At 35.6% G+C, this 16657-nt stretch overlaps 1 protein-coding gene across 1 annotated transcript in view; it reads right to left on the bottom strand.

The window, feature by feature from the left end:
* PPP3R1 (protein phosphatase 3 regulatory subunit B, alpha) overlaps positions 1-16657 on the bottom strand; it is a 73417-nt gene that overhangs the window by 9309 nt on the left and 47451 nt on the right. Inside the window, exon 3 of the mRNA XM_055242777.2 lies at positions 401-577. Within this exon, the coding sequence (XP_055098752.1) occupies positions 401-577 (177 nt within the window). The remainder of the gene's footprint in view (positions 1-400; positions 578-16657) is intronic.

Raw genomic sequence — 16657 nt, 5'->3', positions numbered from 1 at the left:
TGAGCCGAGATTATACCACCGCATTCCAGCCTGGGCAAAAGAGCGAGACTCCATCTCAAAAAATAAAAAATAAAAAAAAAGGAATTGCAGCTTCTAATGTATATAAGAATATACAGTATTGCCCTAAAGTGAGATTAATTTTCTAAAAAGAAAGGAAATACTGAGTGTCCCCTGCTTTTTGGTAGATTATCCTAAAGAACGACTTAATCATTTCTGAACCACAAAGTAAAAGGTCCTAGTTCATTAAGGTGCATATGCCACAGACGCTGAGGTTTTAACATAATCTATTATTGTAAGGTCACAAGGGATATAAACACTTTTTTTTTTTTTTTTACACAGAGCTGTAAGAATACAAATAGGTTATCTAACTTGTGATTATAAAAAATAACTACTTTCTTACCTTTAAAGTCTACTTCTCCATTCCCATCTGTGTCGAATATATCTATTACTCGCTGTACTAAAGGATTCTGTTGTAACTCAGGCAGAGACATGAACTCTTCCACACTCAAAGAACCAGAATTGTCCAAATCAAGCTTCTTAAATCTCTTTCCTAGCCTTTTAATTTCATCCGCATCAACTAAAAGCAAACAAAAAAGGTAGCAAGAATTTTTTTAAAATGTTCCCAAATCCTTTCTAATGGGCAGTAGCAACATTCTGAAAAATTTTATAATAGTTATAGGGGGGAAAAAAATCCAACAGTTATCCAATAGTTTAATTCCCAATTTGATAAAAAGAGGTATATATTATAATGTTAATTTATTCTAATAGAGTAAGTACAACATAAATACTTGTATTTGGTTACCTTTCTGTTTGTTTGCACCTGCCATTACATACATCCGCTGTATGCTGAGTCTCAAGCTATTCCAGGCCTGATAATGAATGCTAAGCTGATCATGGAGGTCACAAAAGATTATTTCAGGACTGACAATGCTAAGCTGATCACGGAAGTGCTACCAGACAGGTTCAATCAACCTCTGTTCTGTACACCAAAGTACTTTCATTTTCATTTTTGTTAAATTTTAATTTACTTTATTTCTAATAGTTCATGACTCAAAAATTCAAAGGGTATTCAAAATTCAAAGTTTCCCTCCCTTCCCACCCTGAGATATCCATTTCTTTTCTCTGAAAGCAATGTTGCCAGTTTCCTGAATATTCTTCCAGAGATACTTTGCAAGTTTGAGCAAATAAGCCAGTTTTTACTTAACAACCAAACAGCTAACAAAATTCACTTGTCAACACTTTAAAAGAGAAAGAATAACTAAAAAGAAATGTTTACATTAGTTTGTAAGTACTCCATAAAAATTCAATGTCAGGTCTCTTATATAAATTCTTGAAAAAACAGGTTTAAGCTGTTTTCTTCTAAATTACATCATTTTCATTCCTTTAAAATATCTGACTAATACACATAAGTAATTTTGATCATGACTTTATAGAAATAATAATTACAAATATATTTTTTAAATTAAATACAACGGGCAAGGCGCAATGGCTCACGCTTGTAATCCCAGCACTTTGGGAGGCCAACATGGGCAGATTACTAGAGGTCAGGAGTTACAGACCAGCCTGGCCAACATGGTAAAACCCCACTTCTACTAAAAATACAAAAATAAGCCGGGCATGGTGGCACGCACCTCTAATCCCAGATACTCAGGAGGCTGAAGCAGGAGAATCACTTGAACCCAGGAGGCGGAGGTTGCAGTAAGCTGAGATCACGCCACTGCTTTCCAGCCTGAGTGACAGAGTGAGACTCCGTCTCAAAAAATTAAAAATAGGCCGGGCGCGGTGGCTCACGCTTGTAATCCCAGCACTTTGGGAGGCCGAGGCGGGCGGATCACGAGGTCAGGAGATCGAGACCATGGTGAAACCCCGTCTCTACTAAAAATACAAAAAATTAGCCGGGCGTGGTGGCGGGCGCCTGTAGTCCCAGCTACTCGGAGAGGCTGAGGCAGGAGAATGGCGTGAACCCGGGAGGCGGAGCTTGCAGTGAGCCGAGATTGCGCCACTGCACTCCAGCCTGGGTGACAGAGTGAGACTCCGTCTCAAAAAAAAAAAAAATAAAATAAAATTAAAAATAAATTAAATACAACAATTTTTAAAAAGAAAATTAAGAAGGCAAATGTTATACTGCCCATGAGTATATATGTATTATGGCCCACAACGCTAGAAAAGAGTACAAATACAAGCTGTTTTGACAGCTTAAATATATGGCATCCTCACTGTAAGAACTTAAAAATTAAAGCATATATTTTAAATATAAATTATATTAAAATAGAACTATATACTATCAAAGTAAAAACTACAGCCACAAGATGGTGTTCTAATATGAATTAGTTCATACATAATTGGTAAAGAGGAAGGAGAATAGTGTTGTCAGTAATCATGGAAATTTAATTGGTTCACAGGGATTTTTAACAGTAAAGGATCGAGGCAAGTTTCTTAAAAAAAAAAAGAAAAAGGCCGGGCGCGGTGGCTCACGCCTGTAATCCCAGCACTTTGGGAGGCCGTGGCGGGTGGATCACCTGAGGTCAGGAGTTCCAGACCAGCCTGGCCAACGTGGTGAAACCTCGTCTCTATTAAAAATACAAAAATTAGCCAGGAGTGATGGCAGGGCGCCTGTAATCCCAGATACTTGGGAGGCTGAGGCAGGAGAAGCGCCTGAACCTGGGAGGCGGAGGTTGCAGTGAGCTGAGATGGCGCCATTGCACTCTAGCCTGGGCGAAAAGAGGGAAACTCCGTCTCAAAAAAAAAACCAAAAAAAAAAAAAACAAAACAAAAAACAAAAAACAAAAAACCTCAACATACGAAGACCTTAAGAAAACAATAGTGAAGAGGTGCCTTTCTTTACAGAAAACAAGTTTAGGGGCTTTAAGAACCTCAAGTCTTTCTAACATTGTTATGCTGTCTGGGGAAAACTAAGGACACAGATGAAGAAGTTGTGAAGACAATTTCTTTTGTTTTTATGCTCCCCCCTTCACCCCCAGAACTACTAATAAAGGTAGCCATACACTGGCTCACTACTGAATTTTAGAAAAGTAGTTTCTACTAAAGCAAATAACTTCAAGAACCTGTACCATACCCTAAAAGAAGCACAAGTCCCCGTTTAAAGCTCATAAGTGATGGGCCATGGTGTTTCATTTGTACAGTTAATTTGTACTTGTATTTTTAAGATCATTACTGTTTATGTTAATACTCTGTTACAAACAAAGCTGCATAATTTGAATGGTCTACTCTATCCATATTTTTCCCAGATATGATTTCATGGCATGTGAGGTTTTCTAGAACACATGTATCAGAAATGCTGTGATGAAAAATTTATCTAAATACTGCTGCAAACAGCAAAATACATATACAGTCATGCGTCACTTAACGATGCGGTTACATTGGGAAACACATCATTAGATTTCATCATTGTATGAACATCAGAGTGTACTTACACAAACCTACGTGGTACAGCCTACTACTATATGGTCCAGCCTATTGCTCCTAGGCTACAAAATCTGTACAGCATCTTACTGTACTGAATACTGTAGGCAATTGTAACACAATGCTAAATATCTGTGTATCTGAACATATCTAAACATTCAAAAGGTACAGTAATAGTATGAAAATTTTATTTAAATGGTACACCTGTATAGGGCACTTACCATGAAAGGAGCTTGTGGGACAGGAAGCTGCTCTGGGTGAGTCAGTGAGTGAGTGGTGAGTTAATATAAGGGCCTAGGACATTACTGTAGACTTCGTAAACTCTATACACTTAGGCTACACTAATGATGCATTTCTCAAAGCAACCCATCGTTAAGTGACACATGACTGTATATGTGTTTTCAGCTCCATTATAATCTTATGGAACCACTGTGTATATGTGGTCAGCCACTGACCAAAAATTATTATGTAGCACATTAATGTATATAAATAATCTGATTAAAAAGTTCATATAAGCACTTCATAAGCACATCAACTACATAAGCATTTTATCCCTCTACTAAAGAGTATTCCTTCTTTAATGGAATATGTGACATAAATGCAAACTGTTCAAATAAACCTTATTTCCCCATTTTCTATCTATAAAATGACACACCCTTACTCTTGAAAGAGAAAAAATATAATGAAAGTCCTACAAATGCTTTTCGCTTATTTATTTACATGTCTACCCCACCTCAGGGCAGAGTCCATGACTTTTTCATTGGTGCTCTGAGCATCACATATAACAGGTGCTTAATTATGGTTTTAATAATGTTTTAAGTGAGTATTAATAAGTATTTCAAATGTAAAACTTATTGATTAAAATGCCATCAGTATTTAAAATTACGAGCTAACCAGGTACCAATCAGCAAACCATTCAGAACAGTGTCTCAAAGTTCATAGATTTTGCTCAATAGCTACCCTCTCCATGCTTGCCTTAATTTTTTACACATATACCAAGGATTAGTTAATTATTTTCTTCTTCCAATCTTCAGTTTTGCCTTAGTTTACAACCACAGACTAGGAAAGGTGACAGGGAATTTAAACATAACAGATCACAAAGGTGATCTGAGTGGATAAGAAAAGACGATGTCTCCACAAACTTTAAGTGGACAAATCAGGATCATTTCTTCTAGGCTGTATGATTAATGGGAAGAGGAAAAGCAGAAATGTAGTATCATAATATTTATGCAAACTATTTATTAGAGTCTATTTATTGAAGTGGGGACATTAATTATATTTTAGAAAGTTGTTTATCAAGAAACTGAAATTGAGGCACTTAAAGGATTGTTTGAGCTACTCAGAAAACTCCTCTAATCAAGAAGATAGCATTCCAGTCTTAATAAATGAATAAAAAATATTAAGAATACTTGAAAATAATCATCATATATCAAATAAATATATGTGGTTCAATCCATCTTCTTTACATTGCCAATAGTAATCTTTCTAAAAGGCAAATTCAGCCACATGGCTAGCTCCTGTGCTTTACACATTTTCTAGTAGCTTTCTAATACAAAAAGTCTAAAGCCCTTGACAATACTTAGCCTCAAATTTAAATTTCCATCTTATCTCTTTCCCCCTTTCCTTTTCTTTGGCTACAATGCTCTTGGCACATCTCTGCTAAAGTACAGATTTTATACCTCCATTTCCTTATAAACCTCCTGCTGGAATGTCCTTGCCTGAATTCTCCATTTATGAGACACCTATCAATTTTTCTCTGATAAAAGAAAGGGGTTTGTTACTAATGATTTATCTTATAGTTGTATCATTATCTCACTCCCTGTCAAAAGCCCTTAGAAGGAGTAGTTAAATTTTATTTACTTGTTTTAATATCTTGTGAAACATTATAAAGTAGTTGATATCTGCTCTGGATGAGTAGTCAAAACTTTCCTCAAAGGCAAAGCAATGTGCCAGTGATCACATTTTACCTTGACAATAAACGACTTCTTAAAAAGCCCCTTTAATATGACTAGGAGGGAACAAGCTCTACCTAATCTTTCCATTCATCATCATTCCCACATACCCCATGTAGCTAAAACTGATCTTGAGCTAAGAAGCCAGTGCAGTGTGTAAAGAGGCAGTATCTTTTCTCCAACCACTCATTTATTTCCTCATCTCCCTCCCGTCCTTTCAGCTAGGATTACGATGATGAGTAGGACGGACTAAATACTCAGTATTTACAATCTAGTTGAGGCTGAGCAACTAGAGGAATCCATATCTAAATATCCAGAATATTTTTAAATCGCCAGCTTGGAAAGCAAAGCCAGGAAAAAATTTTAAAGCCAAGATCTAAGAAAGTTAGCCTTCAAAAACAAATGGTAATAGTTATTTTAGGTATCAAACAAAATGATTTATTTGGTCATTACTGGCACCTAAGGGGCAGTTATTTAAGCACTTCCAATTGCCAGCAGTATTGCTGTGTTGCAGTAAAATATTAGAGTATGAAACAGAGTTTTAATTCTTGAAATATCGGCATTAGCAATCACCTACAAATTAGGAACAGATCTCTAAAGTAGATCAAACCCATCTTGTTAGCACCATTAAATTTAGTTTCAGTATATTTATAGAAGACCTGCACTTAGCACCAGTTAAATACTGAAGAACAAATTCTAACTTTTGGTGCCACTTTTCATTAAATATTTCTTTTTCCTACTGCTTAGGATCATATTCCCTTAAAAGAGATGGACAAGGAAAAACAAACCTCACCCTCTTGACTCATCTTGTGACTCAGAGATACTCTTTTTCATATGTTTTGCCAGGTTGAAACTCATGTTATTTTTCTACTTTTTGGAAGGACAACTTTGGGAGGAATGCCTTAACAGTTGAAAATGCCTACATATTCAGTTGACATTATATTAGACAAAATATTAAAATAATCTGCAAGTCATATACTGTTATCTAAAATTTAAGCAAGGTGGCAAAAACTTAGATATTTTAGTCAGAGTTTATAAAATATAAAAAGTTACTAATAAGGAATTGGTAGATTGTTTATATAGAAAACAGACTGTTGAGACTTAACCTCAATCAATGCACTCTGAAGGTTCTCACGGATAAATGTAAAATTCAGACGGTAACTCATTTTAAAAAGTGACTCCAAGAATCTTGTTAATGTTACTACATAAAAGTATTAAGAACTTGTTTTTAGAGAGCTCATGTTGCTACACTAAATTTTAGTATTTTCAACTGGACATATTAATACTGCGGCAATAGAATACTAATAGAAATAGAAGGTTACATATTCATTCATCACACTTTCAGATGATGAAACATAAATCATCTCCCTTATATATTTCTCTCATTTAGAAAAAAAGGAATATAAGAAATTTCAAAATAGTAAGGAAGAGACCACAGTCTTCTGGTTCTGAAAGCATTGCTATTAATATACACACACCAAGCTGCTATTCAACTGTTGGGATTAAAAGTAAAGACAACTTGAAGAAGTGTAAACTGTTTTAGGTGATGCTAAAATTTTTTTGGAATGAAAAGAAAATGAAATAAACAGAATGGCAGAAAAACAAAACTTTCCTCAAATTTTAGCCAATTCCCAATAATTGTGTAGTAGAAAAAAGCAACAAGACTATTGCTTCATCAGGAAATTCTTTTAATAGCTACTTTATAAATAACTTATTACCTATTAATACACCAACTGATTTAAAACAAAGCAAGTCTCTCTAAATTCTAACAATAATATTTTGAAAGAAACAACTATATGTAATGTGGGATCCAGGAGAGAATCCTGGAAAAGAAAAATAACACTGCAAGTTTCACCATTTTTCTCACTCATGTATGTGGTTTAATATTCTTTAGCCAATGTTAATTTCTTGATGTTAATAACTGTACTATAATTCTGTGAGATGTTAACATCCCCACTTGGCTGAGGGGTATTCAAGAACTCTTAATCTTTGTAACTTTTTTGTAATTTCTCCTGAGTCTTGGCTCCAATTTGTGACAACTCTTGATTGATTGTCTTTCATGACCTTGAAACTTTTGATCCAGTATTTTGTAAAACTTCCCCCAGTTTAAGCTTCCTGTTTTCTTGTGATTAGAATGCATTTAGGCATTTGGGGTAAGAATACCACAGAAATGATATTGTGTCCTCCAGTACACTGTATCAAGGGGCTCATGACGTCAATATGTCTTATTACTAGTGATGTTAACTTTGATCACTTGGCCAAGGTGGTGGCTGCCAGATTTCTCCACTATAAATCTACTACCTTTTCCTCTGCAGTTAAAAAAATATCCTGGGAGGAGAGGGGGTAGGGAATACTTTGAGACTGTGCAAATACTCTTTTCTCCTCAAACTCTGACCTAATTTTGGCATCCATCAGCAGGTCCTGTCTGCCACATTTATTACCATGGTATTTGCCTAATAATAAATTTCGTTTCCCGTCTTTCTTTCTACATTAAGTGGGATGCTCCTGTAAAAAAAATACAAAACCAAAACCAGTGCCTTCTCCACTGTTTATTTATTAAAATACTTACATTGGCATGGACTCATGAATATTTTAGTACATGACTTAAAATCCAATACTATCATTATTTTGTTAGTCAAATTGTTCCAGCTTTGGTCTTTATTAAATCTTCAGGTTGGCTCCTATGTGGCCTTTCAACAACCTTTTTTTTTTTTTTTTTTTTTTTTAGTACTTCCTTAATTTCTGGCACCATAATATGTTCAAGGCTTATCCCAACTATACGTACTATTTCTAAGACACGATTCTCCAATCTCTTTTGTACAGCAAGAAATTTAGAACCATATTATAGAATGAGAACTATTAGAAACTACTACTCCAGTACATGATCCCAGAATCTCTATCTTAGAGGTATTTTGGAAAAAAGCCATCAGACATGGCAAAATTATCTATGGAAAAGCTTGTACTGAATAACTCTTGTGAAGATCACCAAAAAAAAAAAAAAAAAACCTCATAGTGTTATCAACAGAAGTTACTGAGAAGTTTTTCAACATAAAAATTAACTTAAAAACTTTACAGATTTTATAAAGACACCTCCTAAGAAGGTAAATGGCTGTATTTTCATGTGACCCCAATGAGAAGTAAAATCCACCAGGGGGCGCAGCAGATAAAACCTTCAAAAAGCTCCAAAAGAATTCTCCAGTTTTATAATGATCTTGTTGTGTACCAAGTAGAAGTTTAATATTTATATTCTGTACAGTTTAACTACCATTGAACAAAGCAAAGAGAGCACCCTACCAATATTATGACAGACTTGAAATAGTATATTATGAAATAAACATGAACACAGTCACACATGTATGTGTTGTACCTTTCCTTAAATACGTGAAAAACTCATCCACTTAAAAGGTCTACATTCGAGAAATATAATCTTAGACTGCAAAAAGTAATGAGTCTTTTTGGAGCTTCCAGATTTCTTACATACTTTAAAGATTATCATGCAATTGTCAAATATGCAAAAACTCGGTATCACCACCAACAAAAGAAGTATCAAATTGTAATAAAAATGCTAATTTTTTTTTTTTTTTTTAATGGAGTCTTACTCTGTCACCCAGGCAGGAGTGCAGTGGTGTGATCTCAGCTCACTGTAACGTCTGCCTCCTGGGTTCAAGCAATTCTTGTGCCTCAGCCTCCGGAGTAGCTGAGATTACAGGCATGCGCCACCACGCCCTGCTGATTTTTGTATTTTTGGTAGAGACGGAATTTCACCATGTTGGCCAGTCTGGTATTGAACTTCTGATCTCAGGTGAGCTGCCCACCTTGGCCTCCCAAAGTGCTGGGATTACAGGTGTGAGGCACAACGCGTGGCCTAAAAATGCTAAAATAACTTAAGCCAACTTTGAGAAATAACTACCTTCAAATGATGCATTATTAAGTATATGGTTCTACAGGTTTTGACAAATGCCTATACCTATGGAAGCATCACTACAATCAAGATAAAAGAACATTCCATGACCCCTAAACACTCCCTTGAGCCCTTTTGCAGTCAATCACCCTTTTCTTAACACCCTAGGCAACCACTGTTCTTTCTATAACTAAATTCTATCTAGAATTTCATGTCTACAGGATCATACAGTAGGTACTTGTGTCTATCTTCTTTTACTCACCAAGTTTTTGACACTAATCCATGTTGTTGCATGTGTCAGTTTGTTCCTTTATACTGCAGAGCAGTATAGTCCACTATGTGGATATACCACAATTTGTTTATGCATTCATCTGTTGATAGACATTCCTGTAAAGCTACTATAAATATTAATGTGTAGTTCTGTAAACAAACGTTTTCCTGGAATTGCTGGGTCACAGGGTTTTCAGAAACTGTCAGTTTTCCAAAGTAATGTACCATTTTACTCTCCCATCAGCAATATATGATTATTTCAGTAGCTCCACATCCTTGCTAACATGTGGTATTGCCTATTTTTTCATATATTTTTATTAGTGAATTGTGCTTTTAAAAAAAAGCATTATCTAAGAGATTTGTGAAATTCTGTATATACTGATCTAAGTCCTTTGTTAGGTGTTTTCTAATAGTATTTTCTCCCAGTCTGTGAGCTTGCCTTTTCATAGGTGCATTTTTAAAACCAAAACTTTTCAATATTAATGAAATCGAATTTTTTCCCTTTATGATTCCCGTTTCGTGTGTACTAAGTCTTTGCCCATCCTTGATCATGAAGATTTTCTCCTATGTTTTCTTCTAGATGTTCCATTGTTTTATGTTTAAATCTATGATCTATGTTAGATGCCTTTTAAATATATGATATATGTAGAAAGATAGATGACTTTTTATTCCATACAGAAATATAGCTGTTTCGTTGAAAAGGCTCCCTTTACAACAGCACCTTTGGCAAAAAAAAAAAAAGAATATATATATATGTAAACATACGTATATATGTAAAGATATTATATATGTAAATATATTTTTACATATATATTTACATATATACGTGTAAACATATTTTTTTATATATATATATGAATGAATGAGTCTGGACCCTCTATTCTGTTTCACTGATTTTAGTCTACCTTATGCCAGTACCACAGTGTTATGTTTTATGGTAAATCTTTAAATCAAGGAGCTGTCCTTTTACTTTGTTCTGCTTAAAAACGCTGACTCTTCTAAGACCCGTGCATTTCCACATGGAGTTAACCATCAGTTTGGTAAATTTTTTAAAATCTTGTTAAGAATTTGATTGGGAAGGTCTTGAAGAAGCTATAGATAAGTCTGAGTAGAACTGACATCTTTGTAACAAGTCTTCTAATCTATGAATGTGGTATATATCTTCACTTGTGTAGGTCTTTTTAAGTTCCAATAATTTCCTGTAATTTGGAGTACAGATTTTACACATATGTGGTTAAACTTATACCTGAATATTTTACAATTTTACTCTATTATGCATGGTACTTGTCCATTTCATTTTTACTTTATTATTTTTTTAAGATGGAGTTTCGCTCTGTCACCCAGGCTGGAGTGCAGTGGCACGATCTTGGCTCACTGCCACCTCCGCCTCCTGGGTTCACGTCATTCTCCTGCCTCAGCCTCCCAAGTAGCTGAGATTACAGGCACGTGCCACCATGCCCAGCTAATTTTTGTTTTTAGTAGAGACGGATTTCACCATGTTGGCCAGGATGGTCTTGATCTCCTGACCTCGTCATCTGCCCACCTCAGTCTCCCAAAGTGCTATGATTACAGGCGTGAGCCACTGCGCCCAGCCCCATTTCATTTTTAATTGTTCTTTACTATTATACAGAAATTACATTGTTTGGGTATATTATCCTTGTATCCTACAATCTTGCCAAATTCACATCAGTCCTAGTAACTTAACATTTGCTATATATATAAAACTATGTCATCTGGGAATAAAAACAATTTTACTCCTTCCTTTCCAATCTCAATGTCTTTTTCTTTTTCTTGACCATGTTGTGACTAGGACTTCTAATACAACGTTGATTAGAAGTGGTCAGGAGTGGAAAATCTTGCTTTCTTCCCCAATCTTAGGTGGAAACCATTCAGCCTTTCACCATGAGATATGAGTATGAACAAAGTAAAGGTTTTTTAGTAGATGCCCAATATCAGGCTGAGGAAGTTCCCTTCTATTCCTAATTCGCTAATATCATGAATGGATATTACATTTTGCCAAACACTTTGCTGTAATTACTGAGAAGATCATGTTTTTTTTTTCTCTTTTGTCAAAATAGTAAATTACATTAATTTTTGAATGTTAAAATCGCATTCCTGGTATAAAATTCCCCTTGGTTGTGTTTTATCACCCTTTTTACACACCACTGAATTTGACTTGCAAATACTAAATGATTTTTTGCACATATATTCTCAAATAATGTTGGTTTATATTCCATATTGATTTTATTATAATGTCTTTGGTATTACCATCAAGGTAATGCTAGCTTCTATTTTCTAAGAGTCTAGATAAGACTGGGTTTCTTTCTTTCTTTCCTTCTTTTCATTAAATGTGATAGAATTTACCAGTAAAGCCATTCGACCTTAGTATTTTCTTTGTAGAAAGATTTTGAAATATGAATTCAATTTTATTAACTAATAAAAGGCTATTAAGATTTACTATTTCCTCTTATTGTCAGTTTTGGTAATTTGTTTTGCAAGGAATTTGTCCATTTCATCTAAGGTATGGAACTTATTGGCATAAAATTGCTTATAACATTCTTTTGTTATCCTTTTAACATCTGTAAGGATCTGCAATGATTTCAGTGCTTTCATTACTGATACTGTGATTGCGTTTTGTTTTCTAGATTGCTCCTTCAAAATATAAATACCACATACCACTGACTTCCTCCTTCCTTATATAAAAAAAGACTAAAAATGACCAACACACTAGAACTCATTCACCCAATGAATGATGTCCAAAGATGTCACAAAAGAAGCTGAACACTTATAACAATCCTAAAAATACATTCTTGGAATTGTTTTCAGAGCTCAGTGAGCTTCACGAGAAAATCTAGCATAGAAAAGCCATGTAACGTAAGCAGTCACAAGAAACCTTGAAGACGACAAACTCAAGATGAGGAAACAAACCCAAGGAGTTAGGTAAGCTGCTCAATGTTATAAAGCTTGATGACAAAGTGAGGTGACTGGGATTTCTTGAAATACTTTCTGATCTAATTTCTTTTCCTATGTTAGTTCCATATGAAGAGTCAGCAAGGAGCCTTAGGCTAAGAGATACTATGCATCATTGCTATTCCCCCAACCTGCATTTCTGGGCTAAATGTGGAGAAAAGAGAGTAAGAGTCTTCTCACTCCAGGTTGATAAAAATCAGACCATGTTTTACTAAGACGTCCTTTCTAACCCTTCTCTCAACATGTATATTACCGTTTTTCCTACTGAAGGCCTGTGTATTATTTTCTCCTTTTGGTTTATCCACATTATGGTTCAAATCAATACAGGCAGTAAGTTAATGAAAAGCATGTATTCATAATATCATACAAATACACCTTCAAGTATTCTGTTATTAATAACTCTGCTTAAAGATATACTGTTTTTTTTTTAAACTAAAATGTATATTGCTTACTTCAATGATACTTATCTTATTCAAAAGATCTGGCTCCTAAAGCATTTCTTTGTTCTATATATCAAGTCCAATCCCATCCCATTACATCACATTTTCCAGATCTTCCTCTTATTTTATCTACTGTTCCTATGTGATGTTGCATTTGAATGTTAGCTGCACCTTTCTTTAGCTTTGTACCACACTCCACTCTCCACCCTATTTTCCTTTAAAAAAAATTATATTTCCACAAAAGAATGCATATTTAAGAGTCTTCTTTTACTTTCGGCCTCCATTATTCAAGACTGACTTAGACGTATGGCTCCTCCAAAGCTTAATGTGGTTTACTGCCAAGAATGTCATACTGCATCCCCCAGTTTCTTTTTTTTCTCTCGTTGACTTTATCTTAACATTAAAAAATTCCACCACATAATTCACATAATGGCTTTTACTGTCTTCTTGAAGACATTCTTCACAGACAAGTCTGCCATTTCGTTCTAATTTGAACCAACTGCTTTCTAGGCCTATGGCATAGTTGTTATCCTGAGATTTTCACTGGTGTGTTAGTTAGGAATTCCGTTTCTGGGGTCTCATTTCACCTCTTTCTTGAAATTCTATTTCATTTTGCTGGGTACATATTCAAGAACTCGTTTAAGTTAACCTTCCCAAGTCCTTAAATTTCTGAAAATGTCTTTTTTTGTTCTCACATTTGAGTGATCATTTGGCTGTTATCAAATTCTGGATTAGAAACTCGTAACTTTGAATGTATTACTCCACTGCCTTCTACCAATACTGCTGCTGTGAAGAAGTCCAATGCCAGCTGACTCCTATTCTTTTTGGGTAACAACTTCTATGTTTTTTTACTCTTGAAATTTTAAAATTACAAAAGAAGTTGAAACTAAACATAGATGTTCTTTCATCTAATCTTGGCAATCAGAATGCTTTTAACCAAAAGATTCAATTTTTCAAGAAAGAGAAATTTCTCCTTTTATTTCACTGATTATTTCCCCTTCTATTTTATCTAATACAGCTTCTGAAATTTCTTTCAGTCAGACGCTATCACTCTGTGTTCTCCAAATCATTCTTTCCTTGCACATTTTTCCATATCTTTTATCTTTTGCTCTAACATTCTGAGAAATATCCAAGAAGTTTTATTTTTGTTAGGCAGATAGCTAGACTTTTTCACTAGCTAAAGTAACTGATTTCTTCAAATTACTCAAATTTGTGCTAGATAACCAGATTACTATACGTCATGAACCTCATTACCGAAACTACAAATTTCTTAGTGCTGCCACAATACCAAAATTTGACAGCGTGGATAAAGAAAATAAAGCTAGTCCTTCCTTTTCTTTTTTCTTTCTGTTTTTTGGTTTTGTTTTTTTTTTTTTTTTTTTTTTTTTTTTTTTTTTTTTTTGAGACGGAATCTCGCTCTGTCTCCCAGGCTGGAGTGTGATGGCACGGTCTCGGCTCATTGCAACCTCTGCCTCCTGGGTTCAAGTGATTCTGCTGTCTCAGCTTTCCAAGTAGCTGGGATTACGGGCACCCACAACCACGCCCGGCTAATTTTTCTATTTTTAGTAGAGACGAGGTTTCACCATGTTGGCCAGGCTGGTCACGAACTCCCCACCTCAGGTGATCCACTCTCCTCGGCCTCCCAAAGTGCTGGGATTACAGGTGTGAGCCACTACGCCCGGCCAGTCCTTTACTTGAGACTACTTGTTTAAAAACTTGAAATATTTAATATATACTAGAGAGTCCAGATATTTTTTTTTTTTTTTTTGAGGCGGAGTCTCGCTCTGTCGCCCAGGCTGGAGTGCAGTGGCACGATCTCAGCTCACTGCAAGCTCTGCCTCCCAGGTTCACGCCATTCTCCTGCCTCAGCCTCCCGAGTAGCTGGGACTACAGGCGCCCGCCACCACGCCCAGCTAATTTGAATCCAGGGATTATTAAAAACCGTCTGTAACACTAAAACAAGGTAACCCAAAGTATTTAAGTTCATGTACTATACTTAAGAAAACCCTTTGTTCTTCTCGTCATTACTTAATTCTAATGCTTTACTGAGAGCAGGCAAGGCATAACTAATTCTCACTGACTAGGTGAAATAAATTAGAATTCAGATCACTAAATTACCAAGTAAATGATAAATGACAGCTGGTAAATTGTCTAAGAAACATTAACTGTATAATAAATTTACGAAGATGTTAATCTAAAGCAACAACTGCACAAGTCAATTTCAAAATTAATGGCATACAATGTTTTAACAATAAATGGCACTTTTAGGGCCAGGCACAGTGGCCCATACCTGTAATCCCACCACTTTGGGAGGCCAAGGTGGGTGAATCACCTGAGGTCAGGAGTTCAAGACCAGCCTGACCAACATGGTGAAACCCTGTCTCTAATAAAAATACAAAATTAACCAGGTGTGGTGGCACACCCCTGTAATCCCAGCTACTCGGGAGGCTGAGGCAGGAGAATCTCTTGAACCCAGGAGGCAGAGGTTGCAGTCTGCCGAGATCGTGCCATTGCACTCCAGCCTGGGCAACAAGAAAGAAACTCCGTCTCAAAAAAAAAAAAAAAAAAAAAATGCTGAAATGAAGGAGGAAATCAAATTAACTACAGATAATCTTTTTCTCTGAAAACACTGTTTTCAAAACAGCAAACCTCCCTGAGACGAATGTGATTAAGAGCAAGACCATCCTGGTTAACACGGTGAAACCCCGTCTCTACTAAAAATACAAAAAATTAGCCGGGCGCAGTGGCGGGCGCCAGTAATCCCAGCTCAGGGGGCTGAGGCAGGAGAATGGCGCGAACCCGGGAGGCGGAGCTTGCAGTGAGCCGAGATTGCACCACTGCACTCCGGGCTGGGCGAAATAGCGAGACCCCGTCTCAAAAAAAAAAAAAAAAAAAAAAAAAAGCAGACATTAACAGCAAAGTTATTATGCTTAAACTTTCACATCACCTGTAAATACTCAAACCAGAAACAAAACTGCTTGAATGTGAAACTGTTTACTAAAAACAGAAACAGTGTTCTAATGGCTAGAAAGGTTTCTACTGGCAGTTCATTATGCAAAAGGGGTTCCTTCAGAGTCTGCCAAGCTCTTCTTAGGGGACCCTCTAACAAAAGAAAGATGAGAAATCTTTTCAGATAAAAAATTTAATCTTTCACCTACATTTAGTCTACAAAACAGCCCTTGTGTTTACTAATTTTATCTAAACCATTCAGAATTATATTGGCTTTATCAACAATTAGCTGAATCTGATTTTCCACTCTTACTTTCAATTGTGCCCCAATCTAGTCTTCTCCTTAAATTATCTAAAGTAATATCTTGCACGCAGTCACTTTTCCAAGTTATCATGCCAAGTTAGAACTAAGGCTTCCACTTTGAGCAAATCATCTCAACAGAGTATACATTTCCTAGTCCAGAAAGGTTAGCCAACAAACAGAAATAAAGTCACAATGGCCTAGAATAAATTCAATAAAAATCCAACACTGAATTGAATGACATACACACACACGCACACACAAAATATATATTCTGATATATATATATATATATATCAGAATACCTATGTCTTAAGACAAATATAGTCTTGCCTAGAATTATTCACGTAGACAATTATAACATTAATTTTTAAGATTTACTAAAGACAGACTATACAATATTATGATTAAAAATACTGACTATGAAGCATGATGACCTAAGATCAAATCA

This window comes from Symphalangus syndactylus, chromosome 14, assembly GCF_028878055.3.
Source record: "Symphalangus syndactylus isolate Jambi chromosome 14, NHGRI_mSymSyn1-v2.1_pri, whole genome shotgun sequence".
NCBI classification, from domain to species: Eukaryota; Metazoa; Chordata; class Mammalia; order Primates; family Hylobatidae; genus Symphalangus; species Symphalangus syndactylus.
The sequence above is the reverse complement of the archived record's forward strand: the minus strand, read 5'-3'. Positions and strand labels throughout refer to the sequence as shown.